The sequence below is a fragment of the Prunus persica genome, chromosome G7, assembly GCF_000346465.2.
Source record: "Prunus persica cultivar Lovell chromosome G7, Prunus_persica_NCBIv2, whole genome shotgun sequence".
In the NCBI taxonomy this organism is placed as follows: Eukaryota; Viridiplantae; Streptophyta; class Magnoliopsida; order Rosales; family Rosaceae; genus Prunus; species Prunus persica.
The window spans coordinates 15,012,349-15,039,482 of NC_034015.1; the positions used below are offsets into that span (position 1 = coordinate 15,012,349).

At 37.4% G+C, this 27,134-nt stretch overlaps 4 protein-coding genes and 2 pseudogenes across 5 annotated transcripts; all 6 read left to right on the forward strand.

Moving 5' to 3' along the window:
• Positions 292-2,371, forward strand: LOC18771034 (uncharacterized acetyltransferase At3g50280). Its single transcript, XM_020567669.1, has one exon. The coding sequence runs from the start codon at positions 734-736 to the stop codon at positions 2,102-2,104; it is 1,371 nt and encodes a 456-aa protein (XP_020423258.1). The 5' UTR covers positions 292-733; the 3' UTR covers positions 2,105-2,371.
• On the forward strand, positions 2,667-4,396 carry LOC18770410 (uncharacterized acetyltransferase At3g50280). Its single transcript, XM_007204280.2, has one exon. It carries the CDS (start codon positions 2,880-2,882, stop codon positions 4,230-4,232), a length of 1,353 nt encoding a protein of 450 aa, XP_007204342.1. The 5' UTR covers positions 2,667-2,879; the 3' UTR covers positions 4,233-4,396.
• On the forward strand, positions 6,739-8,864 carry LOC18771358 (annotated as a pseudogene).
• Positions 10,908-12,250, forward strand: LOC18771566 (annotated as a pseudogene).
• LOC18770323 (histone-lysine N-methyltransferase CLF) lies at positions 13,131-20,831 on the forward strand. Of its 2 annotated transcripts, XM_020569217.1 has the most exons (17): positions 13,131-13,433; positions 14,141-14,245; positions 14,350-14,660; positions 15,376-15,537; positions 15,962-16,046; positions 16,220-16,375; positions 16,464-16,511; positions 16,590-16,661; positions 16,743-17,461; positions 18,063-18,198; positions 18,298-18,521; positions 18,685-18,816; positions 19,572-19,662; positions 19,793-19,840; positions 19,917-20,045; positions 20,128-20,205; positions 20,391-20,831. In XM_020569217.1, exons 1-17 carry the CDS (start codon positions 13,371-13,373, stop codon positions 20,580-20,582), a joined length of 2,751 nt encoding a protein of 916 aa, XP_020424806.1. In that variant the 5' UTR covers positions 13,131-13,370; the 3' UTR covers positions 20,583-20,831. The 2 variants fall into 2 exon arrangements, with proteins under 2 accessions (XP_020424806.1, XP_020424808.1); XM_020569219.1 differs by lacking the exons at positions 13,131-13,433; positions 14,141-14,245; positions 14,350-14,660; positions 15,376-15,537 and having other exon boundaries at positions 15,963-16,046; positions 16,188-16,375.
• On the forward strand, positions 23,335-27,068 carry LOC18771669 (PI-PLC X domain-containing protein At5g67130). The gene is made up of 9 exons (XM_020568195.1): positions 23,335-23,668; positions 23,763-23,885; positions 24,034-24,171; positions 24,453-24,551; positions 24,653-24,956; positions 25,043-25,263; positions 25,350-25,436; positions 26,089-26,539; positions 26,875-27,068. Exons 1-8 carry the CDS (start codon positions 23,546-23,548, stop codon positions 26,266-26,268), a joined length of 1,275 nt encoding a protein of 424 aa, XP_020423784.1. The 5' UTR covers positions 23,335-23,545; the 3' UTR covers positions 26,269-26,539; positions 26,875-27,068.

Genomic DNA, 27,134 nt, shown 5'->3' on the forward strand with positions numbered 1-27,134 from the left:
AACGTTAGGGACCACAAGTGATACAAAAAAACTTTAAGGAAGCAATCTGATAGTTTCGTGAACGTCAGAGACGTTTTGTGATAAAAAGCCAAATAAAATTTAGCCTACGTCTATAAAAATTCATAAGTCCGCCATTGAGTATAGGGGCGAAATCTATCTTTAGGACATTGCAATTCTTGCAAGCCTCAATCGCTAAAGTTGTCAATATTTCTATTTATGTTTATTGATATACATTAATTTCCTATAAATTTGTTATTGTATTTGATTATTACAATTCTATTGAGAATTATTATTATTATTAAAATCATCTTCGTACCGGCACAAATTTTACCAAGCCAACAAAGTGTCCAAGGGCAGCTCACAGAAAGTAGACACAGATCAAGTCCGGCAATACTCGAACTGCAACAAGAAGTACCTTGACCAGAATAATGTGATTAGAGTCTGGACCAAGTAACTAAACTTCTTTCATCTTGCTTATGTTTGTTTTATGTTTTGCTGTATATCTTTTCCTTTTCTGTTCTACTATTTTATGTTAAAGAAATATCCATGCTTATCTTGTTATATCATCAAACTTAAGCAAAGCCACCGTCCATACTTAAATAAATTTATTACATATAATATTCGATTTTTCTGTGTTTGTTTATTGTTGACCAAAATTGGGTAGCCAACTACACTATATTCAAACACTACCAAGAGCCTTTCAAAAGTGTGGGAGGCAATCAATCTGGGCAAAATGACTCGGATTTGGCATATCTCCACAAACACCATCCGACCAACAAATCATAATGATCAGCTAATTCATAGAATTGAGTTAACTCCATGGGATTTGCGCCTAATCCAACTTGATTATATCCAAAAGGGGCTTCTCTTTCAAAAACCAGCAGAGTTAGAACAGAGCAACAGCTTGATTCAACACCTACAAGCCACTCTTTCCCAAACCTTGAACATCTTCTACCCGCTTGCCGGCCGCCTAGCTGTGATCGAAAATGAAGATAACACCACTTGTTTTTCCATCAACTGTAATAGCGATGGAGCCTTGTTTGTTCATGCAGCTGCTGACGGGGTCAAAATGGCTGATATCCTTGACTCTGTTTATGTTCCAGATGACATTGTTAACAACCTCTTCTCTATGAAGGAGGCTTGGAACTACGAAGGCATTTCGAAACCATTGCTTGCAGCACAAGTGACTGAGCTTGTTGATGGCATCTTTATTGGTTGCAGCATAAACCACACGGCTGCTGACGGTACCTCTTTCTGGCATTTCTTCAATACTTGGTCTGAAATATCTCGTCTTGGCGGTTATGATAAAATTTATAAACCTCATCCTGTTTTGGGCCGCCAATTTTATGAAGGGGTGATTGATCTCCCAATTCACCTACCCTCCTCCTATGTCAATGAAATCAAGAGCAAGCAGCTTATAATTGGACATGGTTCATCTTCAGATTCTTTACAAAGGGTAGTGTTTCATTTTCCCAAAGAAAAAGTTGCATGGCTCAAATCCAAGGCCAATGCTGAGATGGGCACCATTGACAGTAACATTAGCATCTCATCCCTTCAAGCACTCATGGCTCATCTTTGGCGGGCGATAACACGCGGCAGACATCTGAACCCAGATCAAGAGGTTGCTTATCGCGTTGCGGTGGGATTGAGGCAAAGATTGAATCCACGATTGCCAAAAGAGTACCTCGGGAATGCCCTTCTAGGCGTTATTGTCAAGTGCACTGCAGGGGAGCTGCTAGAACATGGGCTAGGCTGGGCGGCTTCCCAAATAAACAAGACAATTGCTTCCCTGACAGCTGAAGAAGCGAGGAAGTACATGGAGGATTGGGTAAAAGCTCCTACATTTCTTTCAAATATGCTGGGGGAACCAACAAATGTGGAATTGGTCACAGGAAGCTCGCCGCGGTTCAATGTGTATGGTAATGATTTTGGATGGGGAAGCCCGGTTGCTGTGCGAAGCGGAATTCCAGAGAGAAAGCTTGGGAAGCTGACAGTGTTTCCTGGGCCAGAAGATGGAAGTATTGATTTTGAAGCTTGCCTTTTGACTGAGACTCTTCGAGCTATGGCCGACGATGCAGAATTCATGAAGGCTGTGCTCACATGAAGTGCCCTGCTTTTGAAATTGGCTTGCAAATTAAAGTTTGTCAGTGTGCTTAATTTCAAGGTTGGTGAAATTTACTAGGTTAACCAACTGAATCAAGCAGTTATATTTAGAAAATGATGAATTTACTTTGCACATGTCCATTGAGATGTATGTTGCTTGAAATCCCTCATCTTAATATGTAGAAACTTCACCACTCTCAGTTCATAATCAAACTTAACCGTCAAATTCTCATTCATAATACTAACAAACTGGTGTCCTTCGAATTAAGGGAATTTTTTTTTCTTTCAAAAAGTTAAATGCTCTCATGAGAATGAGATTACCAAGTAGCTATTACTCAAGTGGTATGTAAGAAGAGGTTCAAGTACGAATTCCTGCTCATGAGATTCGGGTTCGGTGAGCATCGCAACAGTGCAGGTAAGGTTAGGTGGTGGGATGCAGTGAGCTGATCTGTTTGGTGCATTAAATCAACATTATTTTTTTCAATGCATTCAGAAGAAATTAATTATGCTTTGGAACTTTTATTATATTATTATTATGTTTTGAAAAGCACCCATGCTTGTCATGGCCTTTTAGAAAAAAACACCCATCCTACTTAAAATAAATTATGTGCGTATCTGCTATTGATTTTATGCGTTTGTTTGTGCGTATCTGCTATTGATTTTATGCGCTGAGCCATGAGCCAGTTTGAGTATAATGGAAATGCCATAGCCTTTTATAATGAGTACCACATTCCGTCACAATCACCAAAGCTTCAACATTTCACAATCTGGGAGAAATGAATCAGATTCGGCGCATCTCGACGTGCACCATCCGACCAACAAGCCATAAAGATCAGCTACCAGCTCAGAGAATTGAGCTAACTCCATGGGACCTGCGACTCATCCAACTTGATTACATCCAAAAGGGACTTCTCTTCCACAAACCAGTGGAGAAAGAAGCAAACCAGAGTTTGATACAACACCTAAAAGCCTCTCTTTCCCACACCTTGAACATCTTCTACCCGCTTGCCGGCCGCCTAGCCGTGACTGAAGACGAAGATAATACCACTTGTTTTTCCATCAACTGTAATGGCGATGGAGCCTTGTTCGTCCATGCATCTGCCGATGGTGTCGAAGTGTCTGATATCCTTGACTCTGTTTATGTCCCTGCTGACATTGTCTCTAATCTCTTTTCCCTCAATGAGGTCCCGAACTTCGAAGGCATTTCCAAACCATTGCTTGCAGTACAAGTGACTGAGCTATTTGATGGCTTCTTTATTGGTTGCAGCATAAACCACATGGTTGTGGACGGTACCTCTTTTTGGCATTTCTTTAACACTTGGTCTGAAATTTCTCGTATTGGCTTTGATAAAATTTCTCAACCTTGCCCTGTTTTTGGCCGTCGTGAGTATCATGACAGCTTGATTGATCTCCCAATTCACCTACCCATGTCCTACGATGAAATCAGAAGTAAGCATCTTATAATCGGACCGTCCTCCTATTCGTTACAAACTGTAGTATTTCATTTTCCCAAAGAAAAACTAGCAGAGCTCAAAGCAAAGGCCAATGCTGAAATGGTCAACAATAACATCTCAACTCTTCAAGCACTCATGGCTCATCTTTGGCTAGCCACAACGCGTTGCAGACATCTCAATCCAAATCAAGAGGTTACTTATCTAATTGCGGTAGGATTGAGGCAAAAGTTGAAGCCACCATTGCCAAAAGAATACTTTGGAAATGGGGTCCTAGGCGTTAATGTAAAATCCAGTGCAAGTGAGCTGCTACACCATGGACTAGGCTGGGCCGCTTCGCAAATAAACAAAACAATCGCTTCCCTGACAGCTGAAGAAGCGAGGAAGTACTTGCAGGGTTGGGAAAAAGCCCCTATATTTCTTCCAAAGTTCAGCGATCCAAAAATGGTGGGATTGCTCACAGGAAGCTCGCCGAGGTTCAATGTGTATGGCAATGATTTCGGGTGGGGGAGACCAGTTGCGGTGCGAAGCGGAGCTGCCAACAACATGGATGGGAAGTTGACTGTGTTTCCTGGGGCTGAAGAAGGCAGTGTAGATTTTGAAGCTTGCCTTTTGCCTGAGACTATACAAGCTATGTTGGACGATGCAGAGTTCATGGAGGCTGCAGCGCTGGCATGATTAAACTCTTTGCAAGTTTTTCAATTTGCGTAACCCAAAACAATAATGTTTGTCTTTGCATGTTCTCAGTCTTACCGAAATCTCCAATTACCCTGATTTGTGCAAGGGTATAATGGTTATTTTACGCCCATTTTCCTAATCGAGCCTCTATTTTTTTTTTTTGAGGTCCTTTCCTATTGAAAGGGGCGATAGCATATTAAACTCACACTTATTTATAAGAATGTCAACCACTAGATTAATCTAATGAATTTTAATCAATCCACGTCAGCATAATTGTATTAGACTAACAATCACTAGTTGCACCTTATAACTTACAATTTTACCATTTCTTTCATAATTAAATCATTTTCTCCACCAACATCATTTAACTGTCCGATTAATTTACCATCATGAACCCTAATTTTCTTTAGCAAAATTAAAACCCTAGGGCCAATCTTAGCACCTAAGGTAAACCAAATAGAACATTTGTGATTTTAGGAAGAAAAAATAAAGTGAAGTATCCCTCCGTCTAAACAATTAATTAATAGTGCACATGCATGCATAACCTATTTGAGGCAAATTTCTATTGTCACAACTTAAATAATTTTTGTTTTTATTTTTTATACTATCGCTATTAAAGAAGGGAGAATCGAACTTGGAGTTACAAACCCCTTGCTGTTAAATAAATTACCTAAGTATCTGATTTTGGTATTTTATCTGTTTATTTATTGAAAATGGCCCACTTGACCATGGACGGCTAAAGGACCTGGCCTATAATTACTAGGGTATATTACAAATTTTGAGTTTAATTGATAAAAACACAAAATAACATACCATTCTCCTATACCTTATAATTCAAGGAAGTTGTGGTTACTCATTTTTAGATTTACTCTAAGATTTGAGACAAAATTAGTTTAAAAATAAATATGTCATCTTTTCTTTTCTTTTCTATTTTTAACTTTTAACGGTATAATATATTAATCTATATATATAGCAAAAAGCAAAGAGTGGTGAAACATTCAAAATATCAAAAAACGCCTTTGATTAATGCAAAAATTAAGAATTAAAATTATTAATTATTAGGATAATAGGGTACATTCACACTTTTTCATATTTTAAAAAATTTTAAATTTAAAATAAAATCAGATAATGTGTCTTATTTTTATGGAACACAACTACTCATTATCTTTTTTAATTCTAGAAAGAAAAAAAAACTAATTGCTTGCGTGTGCCAACTTAAAAAACTAAAAGTAAACAAACAAAAAAAATCACTCCAACCAAAATATGTTTCTCCCTCAGAGAACCAAGAACAGGTTTGAGCCATCATTGCTCAAAAATACTTATAAGGAGTTGGGCTATTCTCCCCCATTGCCAATTGGTTTTATTATAGAACATCAACTTCCTTCATGGTATTAGAGCGGGTTAGCTCACGTGTGAAAGCTCAACGGCCACACGTACTCTATGTCACTCAATATGTGTTGTCCACATGTTAAGCTTGAAAATGCACCATACATGCGGAGATGTGTGAGAATATGAGATAAAAAAGTTCCACATTAAAAAATTAAAAAACCTAACTATGATACCATGATAACAAAGTTTAATAAAGACATAGCAAGAAAATTTGAGAAGAAGCTTACGATTTCTTTGATTAATTTTCTCTCTTTTTCAATCTACTTTACAGTACAGTAATTATATGACTGAAGCACTTAGCTTCTCAGCTACGATTTAACAAACAAGTGAACCCACGTGAACTTCTGACTAACTAAACAATTCAGCATGTCTGCCAGCATTATATACACGTCTTTTGCCAATCAGAAATACCATTTGCTTTTCACATGTGGTGGATAGCTCGCATCGCAGTGTGTGGTGCTGAACGAACACACAGCGAAATAATTGTATAACTGAATTATTATGCACGTACTCTACTTCCTTTATTTGCTTATAAGTGACATGCAACCACAAAGTTCTGAGCAGAGCACTCAAGTCTTGCCCTGTTCAAAGCGGGAAAAAAAAGTTCGTTTTGAATTCACCAGGTACGTCAAGGCTGTGTTTGTTCCAAATTGGGGACATATTCAGCATAATGATGAGAAATTGAATTCGTATCTCTCCACTCATATTTTTCTGTTCTACTATTTTATGTTAAAGAAATACCCATGCTTATCTTGTTATATCATCCATCCTAAAGCAAAGCCACCGTCTCCGCAGCAGATTCGGCGATGTCGTGACTTGTAGTTTGTAGGATTTGATTTTAGGGTTTTTGTACTTTTTAGGCTATTTGTTATTTTGGGCCTACATTTTGTACTTGTACTTGAGCTTTTTGTATTATCTGTTTGGTATTGACATATTCATTCCTTCAACAAATAAAAAATAGCAAAGCCACCGTCCTACTTAAATAAATCAATTACATAATATTCGATTTTCTGTGTTTGTTTATTGTTGACCAATGGGGTAGCCATTTTATATCACTATAATCAAACACCACCAAGAAAACCTTTCAACACTGTGTGAGGCAATCAATCTGGGCAAAATGACTCAGATTCGGCATATCTCCACAAGTACCATCCGACCAACAAATCATAATGATCAGCTAAATCATAGAATTCAGTTGACTCCATGGGATTTGAGACTAATCCAACTTGATTATATCCAAAAGTGGCTTCTCTTTCAAAAACCGACAGAGCAACAGCTTGATACAACACCTACAAGCCACTCTTTCTCAAACCTTGAACATCTTCTACCCACTTGCCGGCCGCCTAGCCGTGATCGAAAATGAAGATAACACCACTTGTTTTTACATCCACTGTAATGGCGATGGAACCTTGTTTGTTGTCCATGCAGCTGCTGATCGACCCATCTCTGTTAGAGAGATAGTACGTATGACTATCATTTTTGAATTATTATGTAGAGCCATTTGCTATTTGTGATGGTACAAAACTAAATTATTGTACGTCACCAATGCATTCATTGGATTCTGGTTGAATTTCCCTTGATATTTGAATTCTGGTTGCCAGTACAAGTGAGAATTATTAAATATGCAACTTTATATATATATATATATATATATGTTCTTGCAACCACCAAACCAAAGTAAGTCACCAAAGTAAGTTGGGACACATTTATATATAATTGTGTTTGCTGTCCACATTGTGGGAAGAAATAAAAACACAAAAGAAGAAAATGAATCAGATTCGGCATATCTCTACGAGTAACGTTGGACCAACATGACTCCATGGGATCTGCGATGCCTCGAAATTGATTATATCCAAAAGGGGATTCTCTTCACCAAACCAGCAGAGGAAGAACACAGCAACGGTTTGGTGCAACACCTCAAAGCCTCCCTTTCCCTTGCCTTGAATGTCTTCTACCCGCTTGCTGGCCGTCTGGCCGTGACTGAAAATGAAGATAAAACCACTACTTGTATTTCCATCGACTGCAACGGGGCAGGATCCCACTTTGATCATGCAGCTGGTGACAGCGTCAAGGTGGCTGAAGTCCTTAACCCTGTCTACATTCATGATCACGTCGTCTGCAACCTCTTTCCCTTGAATGCAGTTCGGGGCTATGAAGGCGTTTCGAAACCATTGCTCGCAGTGCAAGTAACTGAGCATGTTGATGGCATTTTTTATCGGCTGCAGCATAAACCATGTGGCTGCGGACGGTACCTCATTCTGGCATTTTCTTAATACATGGTCTGAAATCGCTCGTACTGGTACTGGCTCTGATATAATTTCTCAACCTCGCCCTGTATTTGGCCGTCATGACTTTTAAGATAGCCTGACTGATCTCCCAATTCGTCTGCCCTTCCCCTGCAATGAAATCATGAGTAAGCAGCATATGGCTGCACCGCCTTCTGATTCTTCAAAAAGGGCAGTGTTTCATTTTTCCAAAGAGAAAGTAGCAGAGCTCAAGGCAAAGGCCAATGCTGAGATGGGCACCAATAACATCTCATCTCTTCAGTCACTCATGGCTCATAACTGGCGAGCCACAACGCGTGGCAGACGTCTCCACCCTAACCAAGAGGTTTCTTATCTGACTGCAACGGGGTTGAGGCAAAGATTGAAGCAGATGTTGCCAAAAGAGTATTTCGGAAATGCGGTTCTAGGCGTTACTGTGAGGTATACTGCAGGTGAGCTCATGCAACATGGACTAGGCTGGGCGGCTTCCCAGATAAACAAAAGCAATTGCTTCCCTGACACCTGAACAAGTAAGCAAGTATTTGGAGAATTGGGTGAAAGCACCAACATTTCTTTCGATTCAGTGGGATCCAAAATCTGTGGGACTGCTCACCGGAAGCTCGCCACGGTTCAATGTGTATGGCAATGATTTTGGGTGGGGAAGACCGGTTGCCGTGCTATGCGGAGCTTCCAACAACATGAATGAGAAGTTCACTGTCTTTCCTGGGGCAGAAGAAGGGAGTATTGATTTTGAAGCTTGCCTTTTGCCTGAGACTCTACAAGCTATGCTGGATGATGCAGAATTCACAGAGTCTGTGATCACCTGAACTATGTATTGACGTTGGTGAGTACCATAAAAGGATCCAATCCAACTTTAATTTGGTCACATATATTATATATTAGATTGAGAAGAAAGTTGGTGTAATTTGGATCCCATTTTTTCTTTTTTCTTTTTCATATGTTCAACTGGCACAGCTGCAGAGACTTGAAAACTCATATGTAAATTTTCTAATTTTACTATTTAAGATCATTTGGAATTCAAGTGCTCAAGAAAAACAAAGTAGTACTTCAAATTCACTCATAACCAAAAATATATTTATTAGTAAGTCAAATTCAAAATCTCAGGTTTTAATACGACTACTACACATCCAATGGAACCCAAAAACAAAAAAACTATATTTCTATATCTCCATCTGAAACACACACACGCATATCTTACAATCAAATTTTCTTTTTCGTTTTCTGTTTTGGGAATATCATGAAGTTATTTTAAAAAAAGGATGCGAGCATGGCATCATTCGAAAGAGCTGAGGTAATAAAAGCCAGTCGTATATCATTTTTTAAAAAGTTTTTCCGTCTGCCATTTACTTCATTTTGCTAATATGTCTCTTGAGCTTGACCCTTATTTTTGGTATTTTGTGTCCAGATTCCATCATGTTTGTTAATCATTGTACAAGCAGTAAAGCTACTGCCCTATTTAAATAAAGATCTGATTTTGATTGTGTTTCCTTCTTTTCGGCCGAGGTGGCTGACGGAAGGAACTCTTGGTACTTCTTCTTCAAGTTGCCTAGGTGTGTCACCACCAAGCCACCAAATAGCTTGGATGGAAAGGTTGGATGGTAATGTTGCACTTCTGACTTCTGATCAAGTGACTGATCAGCCAAGCAACGAACCTTCTCTTAGCCTAAGTTCTTTCACTTCCTCAAGGTCGAGGATGGTTAAACTTCATATGGATGTTTTTGTGATTTTTAGGGCTTTTAAGTAAAAACAATGCAAATAAATTAAAGATGTGATTGAACTAAAGACAAGAATTAAAGTGCGATAAAGTATATCAAAGCGATAAGTAAACATAAAATAAAGTAAGAGTGAGATAAGAATGATAAGAATGATAAACTAAATTAACTTGAAATTAGACTTAATGAAAATTCGCTAACAATGAAAAGTAAGGCAATTGAAATAAACTTGAATTTAAAAGACAAGAAAATGTAAATTGAAAGAAAGTAAACTTACACTAGGAAAAGGAAGAACTTGCTACACTAAATGCTTAAAAAGTAAAATCCTAAGTCTAGGGAAAGAAAAAAAGTGTGATATGAAAAATAAGTTGGTGTGTTTGATGATGCGTGTCTTCTCCCTTTGTCTGATGAGGTTTATATAGGAGCAGCTGCCAGCCCATGAGTTGGCCATTAAATTGCCGAGGTCAACTCTTTTGAAACTCCTTCCGTCTGAGGCTTCCCAAATCCATGGGATTGCTTTGATTGAGATAATTTGTTTGCTTGATTTTCTCTTCTTTCATAATACTCCAGATTATCATCACTCCCCTTGATCTCTTTCCTTGTAAGCCTCTGTCATGTGCATGCAATTCTTCGAAAATCTTGGGTTTGGATCTGTAGATTGGGCTTGGACCTCCGGATTTTTAGATTTGCATTTGGGGCTTGGCTCCACATTGGACCATCTTTGAGCTCTCCAAATATTCGGATATCGACCACAGGTTGAGTTCTCCAAATATTCAGATACTGGAGATTCTAGATTTGGTTGAGAATCCACAGAAGTTGCCGTGGGAGCTCTAAGATCCACCTAGAAAACTGTCATATTTATTTATTAATATATATGCCATAGCCTTTGACTATTGAAGTCAAGAACTCTTACAAAAACTTGTGTTTTCTTCTCATAGACAATTGGAGAATTTATTGGCCATTTGAGATTTTGGCAAATTATAGTTGGTAGATTGGAATTGGCGGCATTGCTCCCATCCCTTTGGCGGAATAGGTTCGGTGGATCTCACTCTTGGCAGATTTCATCTAGGCCGTTAGCATTTCTCCACGGTGGATTGGGTGAATTTTGACCATCCCAAACAGATTGGTTGGGTTTGTTTATTTTTGAGTCTTAGTCCAAGACACTAGAAAAATGGCGTAGCCTTCTAACCATACTCACAACAGTGTCATCATTCAACGTTTAATGTTGTGGTCTAGTCTCAGTGTTGTCCACTTAAACTGGGAAAATAAAAATGGCTCAGATCCCGCAGATGTCGACAGCTATTGTCCGGCCAACAAGCCATGATCACTTAAAGCAGAGATTAATTGAGTTAACTCCATGAGATTTGAAACTAAGCCAAATTGATTATATCCAAAAGGGCTTCTCCTTCGAAAATCGACAGAGTCAGAACAGAGCAACAGCTTGATACAACACCTAAAAGCCACTCTTCCCAGACCTTGAATATCTTCTACCCGCTTGCTGGCCGCCTAGCAGCTGTTGAAAGCCAAGATAAAGCCGGTACTTGTTTTTCCATCAACTGTAACGGTGATGGAGCTCTTTTTGTTCATGCAGCTGCTGATGGTATCAAGGTGGCTGATATCCTTGACCCTGTTTTATATTCCAGATGACATTGTCTCCAACCTCTTCTCCATGAATGGGGTTTTGAACTACGAAGGGGTCCCAAAACCATTGCTTGCAGTGCAAGTAACTGAGCTCGTTGATGGCATTTTCATAGGTTGCACTATGAACCACTGTGTTGTTGATGGATCATCATTCTGGCACTTCTTTAACACTTGGTCTGAGATCTCTTGTTCCGGCTCTGATGAAAATTTTCAACCCCCTCCCGTTTTCGATCGTCAATTTCTTGACGGTGTATTTGATCTTCCAATTCACATACGCTTCTCATACAGTAAAATACCGGATAAGCTTAAATCCTCCCATCTCATTAAATTATTTGCAAACGGTATTTCATTTTTCCAGGGAGAAAACTGCACAGATAAAATCCAAGGCCAATGCTGAGATGGGCACTCATAACATCTCATCCCTTCAAGCACTCATGGCTCATCTTTGGCGAGCCGTAACACGTGCCAGTCATCTCAACCTTGATCAGGAGATTATCTACAAGATTGAAGTAGGATTGAGGCAAAAATTGAAACCTCCATTGCCCAAAGAATACCTTGGAAATGCGCTTCAAGGGGTTCATGTGAAGTCCACTGCAGGGGAGCTTTTACAACATGAACTAGGCTGGGCGGCTTTGCATATAAACAAAACGATAGCTTCCTTGACAGCTGAACAAGTGATGAAGGTCTTAGAGGATTGGGCAAAAACCCCTACAGTAAGTTCAAAATTGAGGGAAAACATCCCAACAAGTACTACTAGTAGCATTTTTTCATTGCTCACAGGAAGCTCGCCGCGGTTCAACGTGTATGGTAATGATTTTGGATGGGGAAGACCGGTTGCTGTGCAAAGCGGATCTGAGAACAAAATGAACGGTAAGTTAACTGTCTTTCCCGGGCTGAAGAAGGAAGTATTGATTTTGAAGTTTGCCTTTTGCCTGAGACTCTACATGCTATGGCAGAGGATGCGGAGTTCATGGAGGCTGTGCTCACATGAAGAAGTACACTCCTGTATATTTTTATGTTAACTTGCAAATCAAAGTTTGTCCATTTGCTTAAACAGCCAAAGGTTCTTAAGTAGATGAATCAAAGCATCTCTAATAAGTAATTTATCAAAAGCTGTCCTTATTGTGATTTTTAGTTTCACAATTCCAGTAAGCTGTTCATTTGAAACCCATATCATAGCACACTCCTACTTGAACATAAATTTGGCAAACCCTCTGTTTGAACGACATCATTGATTGAACAATAGTTTTCTTTAACGGAATGTTAAACAGAGAAGTTTATGAATTTAAGGGGATCGAATTATAAAACACAAAGTTAAGCAGATCATAACAGAAGAAATCATAGCACAAAATCTGTATCCTATAAGATATACGCCCATGACAACTTTTCAAATCACACACGAACTTTCAACATATTTTTTTTAACAACCAAGGACATTCAATATGTTTTTTTTAACAATAAAAGACAATTTACATTCAATCTTGTTCATGTCAGAAGTTAAATTAATGGCTTGAATTAATTTGGAAAAAAGGACAACTTTTCTTTCTATATATGTATAGCCCTCAGACTATATGCACATTGGAACAACCACTTTTAAGTCCTTCGGCCTTTATATAAATAGATAAAGGCAGACATATGGATTTTATTTCTGTTTATGGATTATTACTCTTTTATTTAAAATCTTGAGAGTTTATTAGTTTATTTAGAAAATCTAAAATACGTAGAGCACAGTAGACAATTCAAAATAGACGGTGACTTTCCTTTTCCCCCCAACTTATTTAACTTTTTCCCATTACCAAACCCACCAAATAAATTACCTTTTTTTGAAATTTCCAACCCATAGAATTAAAAAAGAATACAATTCATATTCAAAAACAAAAACAAAAGCAATACGTCTCGTTAAAACGACCGAAAATCCAAAGCCGGACCCTCCCAAATTGAGACGTGACTAGGGTTTCAAGCCCGACCCGCCAAAATTCCTCTCTTCCCAAACCCTAAACCGTATAATTCCTCACACTCTTATCCGGAACATCCTCTGTATGAATCGGATGCGATCCGAACCGCAATTGAGTTTCGGGTCCGAATAACCTTCCCGAGCTTCGTCTCCGACAATGGCGTCGAAGGCTTCGCCTTCAGCTTCTGCCAATAGATCGGAGCCTCACCAGGAACCTCCGGTATAAGCCTTCGGTGCTTTTGCACGATCTCTTTCTCTCTCTAAATGCATGAAAACCCAGTTTAAATTCTGTCATTACTGGAAGGTCTTATATTTCTGGTCAATGTGTGTGCCTAAACACACACATATATATATTGTGCATATATTTGTTTATTTATTTTATGAGAATTTAATAAATGGATGTAATATAGGTGCAATTATGTATGAATTTTATCAATGTGGGTTGGTAAAGAGGGATAATTAGCAGCATTGCTTATTTGGTTTCTGCTTCAGTTAGATTTTAAGTGCCAATTTCAACGAGGTCATTTAAGTTCCAGTTCATTTACCATGTACTTTCGACAAATATCTTCCAGCTTAGGAATGGTGTTAAAACATTGCCAGAATTGTTTCGCTGGTCGAGGATTCTAGCTGTATTCTTTTTCTCTTCTTAGCTTGCATTTTTAAAAGTTTATTGCAACAGAAATTGTGGATATTCCTTTCTTGAAAAAATAATAAAAAGAGCACAGAATTATTGAGCTTTTTGTGCTCAACTTCTTGATAGATAGTGCTGCCTGATCTCTTGCAGCCCCTTTGTTCTGTGTTCATTCAAGTCCAGTGTGACTTTTACATGCTTATTCATTCTCTACCTTTTGTCTGGATTTTTTTCCCTTCTATTTTAATGATTTAGGGTTTTTAAGTGGGCTCAAACTTGTCATCTATCTTGTACAGATGACGGCATCACAAGAAAACATGGATGTAACCCGGAAGGAGATTTCATTGATCATAGATTCCCTAAAGAAGCAAGTTGTTTCTAACCGGGGTACTTCCATTAAGGTGCATCCCTAAGGACCTTATGGTTATTGTTGCATTGGTATCAGAAAGTCATAGGACTTTATCAAGTTTTGTCATCATAATACGCGGTATTTGTTCTTTTGCAGAAAAGAATGGAGGAAAACAGGCAGAGGTTGGCTGGTGTCACTAACAATTTGTATAAATTGTCAATGGAAAGAGGAAGTAATAGGTTTATTGATATTGGCAAAAGTGTAGATCTATTGACAAAGAGGCAAAAAGATGCATTTGCCTTGCAAAATGGAATTGATGTAAGTAAGGATGGCTCTCAAGAAGATGGCCATGGGTCCACAGCAGTTCTTCTAGAATCTAATGTTGCAGTCAAGAGTTCTGTTCGTCCTATCAAGCTTCCGGAAGTTAAAAGACTACCTCCTTATACTACATGGATATTTTTGGACAGGTTCAACCTTCACATAATCTATACTTTTCATGATTTGAATTATATCTTTGTGTTGCATATCAATCTCACATGTGCACAACCTTTGTTTGCTTGTCTGAGGTGGAATTATATGTTTTACATTGTGGAACATAATAATTAATTTGTAAGTTTACTTATGAATTTTCGAGCTCTTCTACAAAGCTTCACCTAGTTACGATATAATTTAATCTATGTTCACGGAAAGAGCTAGGAAAGAGAATGGAATCAGTGCATAGCAAATCGGTTACATTTCACTAAGCACCATAACGAGTTTGACATATTCTTTTGTAGTTCGAAATTAATATCTTATGGACATTTTATTGAGTGACTAGTTGAAATAAATTTAGTGTACAAAAATAAACATTTATTATTATGTATTGAACACTTTGCTATAAACAAGATAAGATTCATAGTATTTATTGGATTCTTTTTCCTCTTCTTCTGCCTTGTTTGAAATTGAATCATGCAATTTTTAGACAATGTTGCATGATTACATTCATCCATTATTGCTTTAAATATATATAATTTTTACATGCACCTGTTCAACTGTGTGTCATCATGCACTGAATTGAATTGGTATCACTAAGCACCATAACGAGTTTCTCATATAATTGTGTTGTCCTTCTCTTTGCCTTTTCAACCTATATGAGCTTGTTCGAGATATTATGGTTATATTTTGGTTTGACGTATGGTGCAGAAACCAAAGGATGACAGAGGATCAGTCAGTGTTAGGTCGAAGAAGAATTTATTATGATCAAAATGGAGGTGAAGCTCTTATATGTAGTGATAGTGAGGAGGAGGCAGTTGATGAAGAAGATGAAAAGAGGGACTTTGTTGAATCTGAAGACTACATACTTAGGTTGGTTTAACCATGTTAACTAATGTGATATACTTAGTGATAGTCCTGAACTTTAGTTGGAAGAGTCAAATTCTTTTTGTTATTGTCACTTGTTCCCCCCTTTCTTGGATGGGCACAGCCTCCTATTGTCTAGGTCAATTTTGAACGTACAACTGTGCAAGGGAAAGAGACCAAAAGGAAAGTCAATTTTTGTACCGAGTACAACTGAGCTAATTGAATTATTTTGTAATTTTTTTCTTTTTGCGCAAACATGTTAATTTAAAATGACCTATATGTACAGTCCTCAGGCGCCACGTTTTCATCTTGGATTCACAATTTCAGTTTTATACTTATCCTTTATACATATGGAGAAAAGTGTATGTTCTTTAATACTGTTGTGCAAAGTGAACTAATTGTTCACTTGTCATTCCATTAAATTTACCAGCATGGCTATAAAAGAAGTTGGCTTCTCTGATCCAGTGCTGGAGTCATTAGCACAGTGTTTCTCTAGAAGTCCTTCTGAAGTCAAGGTATGTCAGTTTCTTTTTTCTATATTACTGGACTACTTTGCCCACTCTGCCATGCTTCTGTCCAATTTATAACACGATAAAAACCAGTTAGTGTAAGCTTTGGTCCAGCCGTTTCCCATTTGCTTTGTGCTGGCTTTACAGAGATATGAAACACCATCAAACGTCTTATACAGGCAAGATATGATACTCTCGTAAAGGAAGAGGAGGCTGTAGGGGGTTGTAAAACTATGGATAATGAAGACATTTCACAAAATGGGAATTATTTTCTTGATAAAGATCTAGATGCAGCTCTGGATTCATTTGACAACCTATTTTGTCGTCGATGCCTTGTAAGTATTCCTTTTGTAAATTCACTTGCATGTTTCTTTTTTAGTGATATTTTTTCTTAGTAGTTTCTCTGCTGTTTCTTTTTGGCAGGTGTTTGATTGCAGATTACACGGATGTTCACAGGATCTTGTCTTTCCTGTAAGTAATTGTTTAATAGCTGTCTGAATATGGGACCAGATTTTTATACCCTGCACTGATAAAGAAAAATATTGTCAGGCTGAGAAACAACCTCCTTGGAGCTCTCCGGATGCCGAAAATGCATCATGTGGTCCAAATTGCTATCGATCAGTACGTGTGTTGTGTAGCTGGGAATGTTGTAAAGAATTGACAAACAAATGATTTATGTGGTTTCAAACTGTCTCATTTCAGGTACTGAAATCTGAAAGAATTGCTAGAGTGAGCTCTGGTGATGTTGAAGAAAAAAATGTCACATCATTAGATGGTGCTAGTGCTCAAACGTCAACGAGAAAGAAGTCTTCTGTTATATCTGCTAGAAAGAAGGTAAAGTCCGGCCAAAGTGAAAGTGCTTCATCTAATGCAAAAGCCATCTCAGAAAGCAGTGATTCGGAGAATGGACCCAGGCAGGATGCTACTCATCATCAAACACCCTCAAAGACTAAGCTAGCAGGAAAAAGTGGAATTGGCAAGAGGAACAGCAAGAGAGTTGCAGAGCGTGTTCTAGTTTGCATGCAGAAGAGGCAGAAGAAAATGGTGGTTTCAGATTCTGATTCCATTGTTAATGCTGGTCTTTGTCCAAGTGATATGAAGCTTAGATCAAATTCATGCAAAGATAATGAAGACACTAGTTCGTCTTCACAAAAAAATCTGAAATCTTCTACCAGTGGAGGGTTTAGGAGGATGGAATCACCTACCAAGGGCAGACACAAAGTAGTTCAGGTTGATGTTCTTGATGGTTCATCAGATGAGATAATCGCTGATCCACCTGGCACTAGTAGTGATGACAATTTGAGGAAAGAAGAGTGTGTGGATGAAAACATCTATAAACAAGAATTAAGTGATGATAAAACATGGAAAACTATTGAAAAAGGCCTTTTCGATAAAGGCATAGAGATTTTTGGCAGGAACAGGTCAGTGGATATAATTTGTATTTTCCTTCGATATATATACCATCTATTTTTTAAGTCTACATTCATAGATCATCCTTGCAAAAAATTAGACAAATCGGAAACCGTTTTGACATCCAATTGTGTCCTACAAAATCAATGAACACAGTACTTCAAGAAAGTACTAAAATTTCAATAACTCAATTGAGTGGTCAAATGATATCAGATTCAAGTGATTTTTTTTATAGAAATGATCTTTGAATGATTATCTAAAAAATAGACAATTTGGATTAGTGAAATACAATGCGCAGTGAGCCCTACAAGGGTATCCTCCAAATAAGCTTATTTAAGGGATTTCTCAATGGAAGCTCTCTATTTTTGATGTGTATCCTTGAGTTTGTAATGTATAGCATCCTATAGTTACTAACCCAAAAAAGAAATCCTATAATGTTATAACTTGTAATCAATCTACAGTCTGATAAGTTCCTAAGGTGGATATATTACGTTATCAATTTGCCTGAACTTTTGAAATATATGGTGTAATTGTGCTAGATGTAGAAAGTTTTCAATACTTAATTTACTTATTCCTGTCTCCTTATAATGGGTTTCACATCTCTCATTACAGCTGTTTAATAGCAAGGAACCTTTTAAATGGTATGAAAAATTGCTGGGAGGTTTTTCAGTATATGAATTACTCAGAGAGTAAGATGTCCTGCCAAGAAGGTGATGCTGCAAATTCCCTTGTTGAAGGACATTCCAAGGTTGATTTTTATGGATTTATGATCTTTTTCTGCATATGCTTATCTGCTTATTGGCAGGACCCTCCCTGCCCTAACAAGTAATTCTATTTTGAACTTTAGGGTAATAATGAAGCAAGAAGAAGATCAAGATTTTTACGTAGAAGGGGCAGAGTTCGTCGCTTGAAGTATACTTGGAAATCTGCTGCTTACCATTCAATCAGGAAACGAATTACTGAAAGAAAAGATCAGCCTTGCAGGCAGTATAATCCATGTACTTGCCAAACAGCTTGTGGAAAGCAGTGTTCTTGTCTACAAAATGGGACTTGTTGCGAGAAATACTGTGGGTGAGCGTTTATTTTCCTCTTAATTATTGTTGAAAAGGGTAGATAACTCAATTTCTTTTTCTAAACTTTGATCTTGGTCAGCAGCATTCCTCATTGATTTGCCATTGACTTGAGGGGATCCAATAATAATTCCGAACTTTTTTTTTCGAACTTTTTTTTCTAGGTGTCCTAAGACTTGCAAGAATAGATTTAGGGGCTGTCATTGTGCGAAAAGTCAATGCCGGAGTCGTCAGTGCCCCTGCTTTGCTGCAGACAGGGAATGTGATCCCGATGTTTGTAGGAATTGCTGGGTCAGGTGAGCTTATAACTGATTATTTTTTTCTTTGGTGGAAAATCCTTTTGTATCACTTAGTAATGGGTTTGAACTATGATGCATGATATTATCAATGTGCTTTAGACAGCTCGTGCCTTATTGTGATTGGATTTATCTTTTGCTAAACGTTTAGTGTTGGGAACATTCAACTTTGCCATTTTTAAATTTATTATGCCTAAATAAGCTGTGGCTATATTATGGCTCTGGATATCTCTACAGTGTTCACATTTTAGAATCAGATGGTTAAAATTAAGTGATGAGAAACTGAATTAAACCATTAAAAAGGGGGAGAGAGAGAGAGAGAGAGAGAGAGAGAGAGAGAGAGAGAGAGAGAGAGGGAGGGATTTTTATTTTTATTTTTATTTTTATTTTTTATTATTTTATTTATTTATTTAATAATATATATGGACGACATGTCATCATATGAGTAAGTCTATGTGGCACATTTGTTGCCACATCAGCAGTTAACAGACTTGTTAATAGAAAGATTGACGGCATGTATGAAAATGGTAAGAAAATCAACTGTGTATGCTACTGAGACCAAAAAATTTGATGTATCGAACTCTAAAAGTCGGTAAACTTTACAGTAGTAAAGTGAAAATTACCCTTTTTTCTTTTTCTAGAAAATTAAATTTGGAGTTTGTAGTTGTGTTTCACTTTTATAAATACAAAATGGTTGCTGCTTTTGTTCTCTGTTAAACTTTCTGCTACAAGGAACTGTTCAATGTCATTTGCAGTTGCGGTGATGGGTCCCTTGGGGTTCCAAACCAAAGAGGTGACAATTATGAGTGTAGAAATATGAAGCTGCTTCTGAAACAACAACAGAGGGTAATCAACTTCTATTTCTTTCCTACTATAGATGCATGGTCAAAAGCTGCCGTTTAAGTGAAAAAGTATTAAAGTTGTTGGACGTTGAAGTCCTCTAGTAATGACTGCTTTTATTCTCATGTACATTCAGGTCTTACTTGGAAGATCTGACGTATCTGGCTGGGGTGCTTTCTTAAAGGTAGTGTCCCAATTTTAAGATATCTTGTGCGTGCTTTTCCTTTTGCTGCTGGCTAATTTTCCTAGCCACCCTCCAGAATAGCGTTGGCAAGCATGAATACCTTGGTGAGTATACTGGGGAGTTGATCTCACATCGGGAAGCAGATAAGCGTGGAAAAATATATGACCGTGAAAATTCATCATTTCTCTTCAATCTGAACGATCAGGTATGTGTATCAACCTTTGGATTCCATGTGATTTCTAACCTCTTTTTTTTCACTGGTATGAATAAGCATTTGTCTTGTACAGTTTGTCCTTGATGCCTATCGGAAGGGTGACAAATTGAAGTTTGCCAACCATGCTCCAGATCCGAATTGTTATGCAAAGGTACCCTTTTGACGTCCTTGCTTGGGGATTCCCCACTTAGTGTCACATGATTTTTAATTGGAACTATTTGGATTTGTTGTTCTTTTGGGGTCAGAACTGTTCGGACAGATAGAAGCATCATGTATAGGGGCTTTTTTTCTTATTTGAAAAAATTGTAGATTTTACATTGAACCCTTCCATGGCAGGTCATTATGGTTGCTGGAGATCATAGGGTGGGCATATTTGCCAAGGAACGGATTACTGCAGGAGAGGAACTTTTCTACGATTATCGTTATGAGCCGGATAGAGCTCCTGCCTGGGCTCGGAAGCCTGAGGCATCGGGATCCAAGAAGGATGAGGGTGCTCCTTCAAGTGGTCGTGCAAAGAAGCTTGCTTAACCTGAATCAATTTTAATCTTAGATTTACAATTTTTTTTGGCCATTCTTTTACAGGTAATGATGCATCATTTTCTTTGACCACAGATGTATTCTTGATCATTTTGTTGGAGAGGCCATTGCCTTCCCAAAGCAGAAATTGAATAGTATTTATTTTCTAACAATTCATGTTTATTTCCAATGTACTTCCTGAGCTGGAAAAGTTACAAGCATACTGAATCAAAAATACCAGTTGACATGAATTTCATTCAACAGACAGGACTTGAACTCGAAGGCAATGATGGTTATCTGAAATTACCTTCCTGCCCTTGACTGGCTCAACTATTTTCTGATTATTAAAAGCTTAGATGTATCCAATTTACCTAATGCCTTGATTAATCAGATTGCCTAAGTTCCCCCCTTTGATATATTCTTGGACCTCTGGCCTGAAAAAAGATCTATTCTTGGACGCAACTTTAAGTTGTCTAGACTCTGAACTGACAACTAAGAACCAACTGCTGACAACATTTTTACATTAATGTTTCTTACCGACTCAAGTGCCCCACTGTTGAAGTCGCTGAGCTGAAGCCTACCCTACCATGTGAGAGGCACTTATATGTACCTTATCATCTGTGGCAAAAATCCAAAGCTTTCAAAGACAAACCACCATTGACCACTGAAAAAAAAGAAGAAAAAGATAAATATATAGCAAAAATTCATTGTTAAATTCAGAAAATACTTGGTGCTTTTTTTTTAAAAAATTTTTATTTTTAAAACCTTTCTTATTAAGAGAAGCGATAATATAAGAAATTCACACACTACACGAATGTTAATAGGTCCTTTTTCGGTGCTTCTTTTTTTATAGTTCGTGTATTTGTCAAACTAATTTGTATATAAAGAGGAACACTTCATTCTAGGGAAAGATAAGCCAATTTTTCTTGGGAGATTCACTATTATACCCAATATAGAAACTCAAATTATTAAAATAAAATAAAAAACCTTATATGAAATGGACTTTAGAAACACATCCAAAGTCCATTTACAACATAACAAAAAAGCTTTTAACTTTTTTTAAATTACAAAACTGCCATTGATTTCTTAAAACAAACCCAACTCCAAAATCTCGTTAAAAAAAGTCCAAAACACTCAATAGGGCATCAAAATTAAATTCAATAGGGTCAGCTGTCATTTTTTGGGTTTTTTTTTAGTTTGTTTATAAAAATTAAATAGTGTATGGTTTATCTATATTATTAGTGTTAAGAATAAATATATGACTAAATATCTCATTTTTCTTCGTAGGTCATATCCTTGTTGCTATCAAACTCATTACCGTTGATCTTAAATTGTTTGGAAACATTAGTCAAATGTGTGGTTGAAGTGAAGATCCAATTCACCTGAAAAGGAAAGGGAGAGGTGCTTAGGGATTTCTTAGGGTTATTAAATACGGAATTGACTAAAGGCTTTTATTTTTCTATAAAACATACAATTTACACTCAAACTTAGTAATTTCTCTTCTTCTTTTTTTTTGAGAAATTCTATGATTGCATTCATAATTCAGCCAAAAAAGCCACTAGCCACAAAGGGCCAATACAAACTAGCCACAAAAGGGCCATTACAATAACGGAGCGGTCTAATATCAAAATTAAGAAAATCAGGTATATCTCCACCAATGATCAGGCAAGATCGAAGAAACTCTGGCATAGGCATCCCAACTAAGATTGCAAACTTAGAATAATAAAAAAGAGATAAAGCTTGAAAAAACTAAGCCATAACAATACAAATAAAACTCTCACCAAGGAGAGATGAAAAACTCTCACAAAGGAGAGATGAAAAATTCTCACAAAAGGAGAGGTGAAAACTACACAGAGAACCCAAAGAGTCTCTGCAACTTATTCTAAACATAAAGAAATTGCAAAAAAGATTGTGGTAGAGATCTGACGCCGAAATGCAGGTGAAGATCCGATGCTGAGCCGCAACCGCCAGTAATGGTTGGATGAAAATCATAACAAAATTAAGACAAATAAGGAAAACCCTTTGTCTTTGAAAATGGGGGAAGAGGTGAAAGGAGGAAGAGAGGAAGAGAAGAGAGGAGAGGGGGGAAGAACAACTTCTTCCCCCCTCAAGGTGGAAAAGGCTCTAAGAGTGTTTTTTGGGAGAAAGGGGGCTAGGGTTTTTTGGCACTATAATTACTGCTAGTGTTTAAATTATTTATAAATAAAAAAAAAAGCCTACAGACTAATTTATGTTAGTAATTTCTCATTTAATCGGAGAAACTTGTGTATACATCTTTCCTCTTGCAATATATACTCACGTGCTAGTTACATGATCACTTATTAGGAGAAAAAATAGAAACATTTTTTACAAATAAGTTATTCTGAAATCGCATTCAATCATATGAATTAAAACTCATAAGTCGGAAAAATAACTTAATTTTAAAGCATCTCCAACCAATGAGTAAAATCTATAATAGAGTGGATAATGTTAAAATTAGACAACAAAACATCCAAAAAAAAGACATAAATTCTGACTAGATATACCAATTTAGAGAGCATGAAAAGGTAGCGTCCAATATATTTTTTTCCCCATTGTTTATTGAAGGGTTTAGGTGTATCAACACAAAAGAAAGCACACAATAAAGTAATATATTTATTTGACATACCAGGTGAATTGAGGGATTTTAGGTAGGAAAATGTCAATTTGTTCCATTAAATATAAATTTAACATCTGTAAATAACAATAATAAACAAAGGAAAACGACGAGGGTTAGCAATGGAACCTTGGCAGATAAAAAAAAAGTGCTGCCTTTTTTCCTTAAAAACAAGAGAGAAAAATTAAAGGTGATAAAGCCCGCGTTTAAGACACAAAAACTTGTCACCCTCCCTCAACAGTAAAAATTCTCTCTTTTGCTTTGTGTCCGAGACTGCCTCAGTTCCTCTCTCTCTCTCTGGGCGGTGGCTTTCTGGAGCTCCTTGCATAAGCAAATTGCCATGCTACCGTGCTCCGCAGACCACCGTGGCTTATGCAGGGCCTCATCAGCTGGTTACCTCTCTCTGTTACTCTTCTCAGTCCTGGTCACCATTTCCGCTGCTTGCTCCAATGGCGCTTGCCAGGTTTCTCTCTTTACTTTCCCCATTTTATTGCTCAAGATCTGTACAATTTCGCATTTTCTCTCTGAATTTGAGCTGAAAGTTCTATAATTTACAGGTTCTAGAAGCTTGTGCAGCAGCCACAGACTGTGGGCCAGGTCTTTACTGTGGCAACTGCCCTGCTTCGGGCAAGAATCAACCCGTCTGTACCAGAGGCCAAGCAATCGCACCCACTTCAATTGTAAGCTTTTTGGACTTTAAATTCGTACATTTGTGATGGATTTGAGCTATTTTGAGCAAAATTCAAGAAATTGTTGTCGGCCCATTTTTTCTTTGAATGAATTTGATCATGGGTCTGAGTAGTTTTTTGCAATTTCTTGATGTTGTAGATTAATGGGTTGCCTTTCAACAAGTACACATGGTTGGTGACTCATAACTCTTTCAGCATCGTTGATGCACCGCCTTTGCCTGGTGTTCAAAGACTGACATTTTACAATCAAGAAGACACAGTTACTAATCAGTTAAGGGTATGTGCTTTCAGTTCTCTTTATGCCAGTTTTGGTTTCTAAGAGTTTGAGGAGAAACTAAGGAGATGAGAATTGAACTTTACGGTTTCTGTTTCTGTAGTTTCTTAAAAACAAAACCATCAAGTCACTGAAAACAGCAGAGTATGATACGTTTGGAATGTTATTCGTTTCTTTTACTTTGTTTCTTGGAATTTAATATTAGAATGAAATTATCTGTGATTGCATCTTTTATTCCTTAATTATACAAACCTCTGTCTTAACTTGTGTGATACTGTTTTTAGAATGGAGTGAGGGGACTGATGTTGGATGTGTACGATTTCGAGAATGATATCTGGCTTTGCCATTCTTTTCAGAGGCAATGTTTCAACTTCACTGCATTTGTAATCTCTCTTCCATCTTGTCAACTTAACACTTATTATGTGAATTCTATGGTTATAGTTTTGAGAGGCTGTTTATAATGTGTGCATTGGGTTGTTCACAGCAACCTGCAATTAACACTTTGACGGAAGTGGAAGCATTTTTAAGTCAGAACCCAACAGAGATTGTGACCATTATACTGGAGGACTATGTGAAAGCTCCAAAAGGATTAACAACATTATTTACTAAGGCTGGGTTAGACAAATATTGGTTTCCTGTATCCAAAATGCCGAGGAAGGGTGAAGATTGGCCCACTGTGACTGAGATGGTGCAAGAGAACCACCGGCTTCTTGTTTTCACCTCTGATGGTTCAAAGGAAGCACTAGAAGGAATAGCTTATCAATGGAAGTATATGGTGGAAAACGAATGTAAGTAATCATATATGAAATACCATCTTCCCTTCAAATTATATTTGAATTGTATAGTTAACAGCTGAATGCTTACTGGGTTTCAGCTGGAGATCCTGGGGTGAAACCAGGCTCATGCCCAAAGAGAAAAGAATCAAAGCCACTTAATTCAAAAAGTGCGTCTCTTTTCTTCCAAAATTATTTCCCAACATATCCAGTTGAAGCTGAAGCTTGCAAGGAGCATTCAACTTCACTTGAGGAGATGGTTGGTACCTGTTACAAAGCAGCAGGGGCGATGCCAAATTTTTTGGCAGTCAACTTTTACATGGTATGGAAATTTTAGCGAAGGAAGAAGTAAATACTAAAACATCATGCAACTAGGCATTTAACTAGCATAAAATGATATTAATGCAGAGGAGTGATGGAGTAGGTGTGTTTGATGCTGTTGATAGAATGAATGGCCGGACACTTTGTGGGTGTAGTACTGTCAGTGCCTGCCAGGTTTGTTTGTAGTACTGGTTTCCATATTTCATTTTTGTTCTTTGTGAACTTCTCTATTGTTTTTTACCATCCAAACCAGTGGTAAAAAAGTCTTGTGGCCTGATTCTGACTCTCTCCAACCTTAACAATATGTCCAACAACTCACCAAATTTTCTAACATTTCTTATCTGTCTAAAACTAAAAATATTGTTTGTACAAAATGTCAGAGTTTTTTTTATTTTATATAATTTTACGTCAACTTAATTATAGGTACCTATCTGAATCTAGAAATGGTCTACATGTCTAAGACTAATTACTGATTCGAATGTATTCCTTTTCCTTCTCCTTTCTTTCTGCTTCCAAGTAGTATTTTTTGTGTCCGGGTAAGATTGAAAGGTTTTATATCATTTTGATGAGAATATTTTTCAAGGTCAAGAATTATGATCTTTACATGTCCATTTTTGCCCCAACACTGAAATGTTATGCAACGTATGTTGGAGTTGAACTTGATTCAACATCTTATTATTCCAAGACTTTCTGGATTCTCTGTTTTAAATCTTGACTTATCAAAGGCCAATTTAGGGTGGTTCTACTGATCTACCTATACTCTTGTGACACTCCAATTTTTGTAGTAATAATTGTAAGAAAACACTCTACTGTGGGGTTTTCACAGGCTGGAGCACCTTTTGGATCTTGCAAGAATGTTTCTATACCAACTAGAAGTCCAGTGACCAATAATGCAGGAAGCTTTACTGGCTCTGTTCAGTTTGCAAAATCTGCGTCAACAGTCTATTCTCCGAATCGCTTGGTTGTCTTTATGTTTTATATTCCATTGATGGCATTTTGGTTATGACTGCAACGTCTAAATACTAGATAGTTCATTAGTGAGTTACTTCTTGGGGTGCTTCTTTTATGTCATACTAAAATTTAGAGTGATAACAGTTACGCCCTGCCTAGTTGAGTGGAAGGTCAAGTAGTGGTTCTGTTGTTGGTAGAGTAATGACATATGGATTGTAAATGAAAAACTTTTCTGATTCTATTGGGACAAGAATTATGGAGTTGCAGAGGCATCGGCAGTAGATAGTGACCGTGAAGGACCAAGAATGTACCAGGAATCAGTTCAGGTATGTAGCCTTCCTCGTGACATGACTATATGTTGACAATTGCACCGTATATATTTCACCTTTTACCTTAGAAGCTCAATACGGATATCCCAGTAGTACATATCAACTTCATTTCTATTTCTTACTTTGTTACATACGGTTGGTGGTCAAGAGTTCACTGGGTTACTGCTTTTTTAAATAGACATCACTCCTTTTGGTTTTATACACATTTTGACATTCGTAATGAGTTTGGTCTGTCTTTTATACGTTTGATTTGTGTATACTGTGGAATACGCATATTTTTATCACAATCAAACATTGCATTGAGTAATAACATGTTTCTTTTGCGTTTTCAGGTCTTTTGTTAGGGCATGGCGTGTGCGTAGTATGAATAGGGGATTGTATGGCCTAGCATTTGTAGAAGTGCTCGTATTCTCGTATTCTCAATACTAGGATTTCCTAATTGTTGTATTTCTTTGGTAGGATTTCCTAATTGTTGTATTTCTTTGGTTTGCATTTCCCACTATTAATTAGGTCCTGTTCTCTTTCATTTCCTTTTTTATTTCGATGTCAATATCGTAAAACGGAAGCGGGATTTAGGTCTTTACTTCATCTT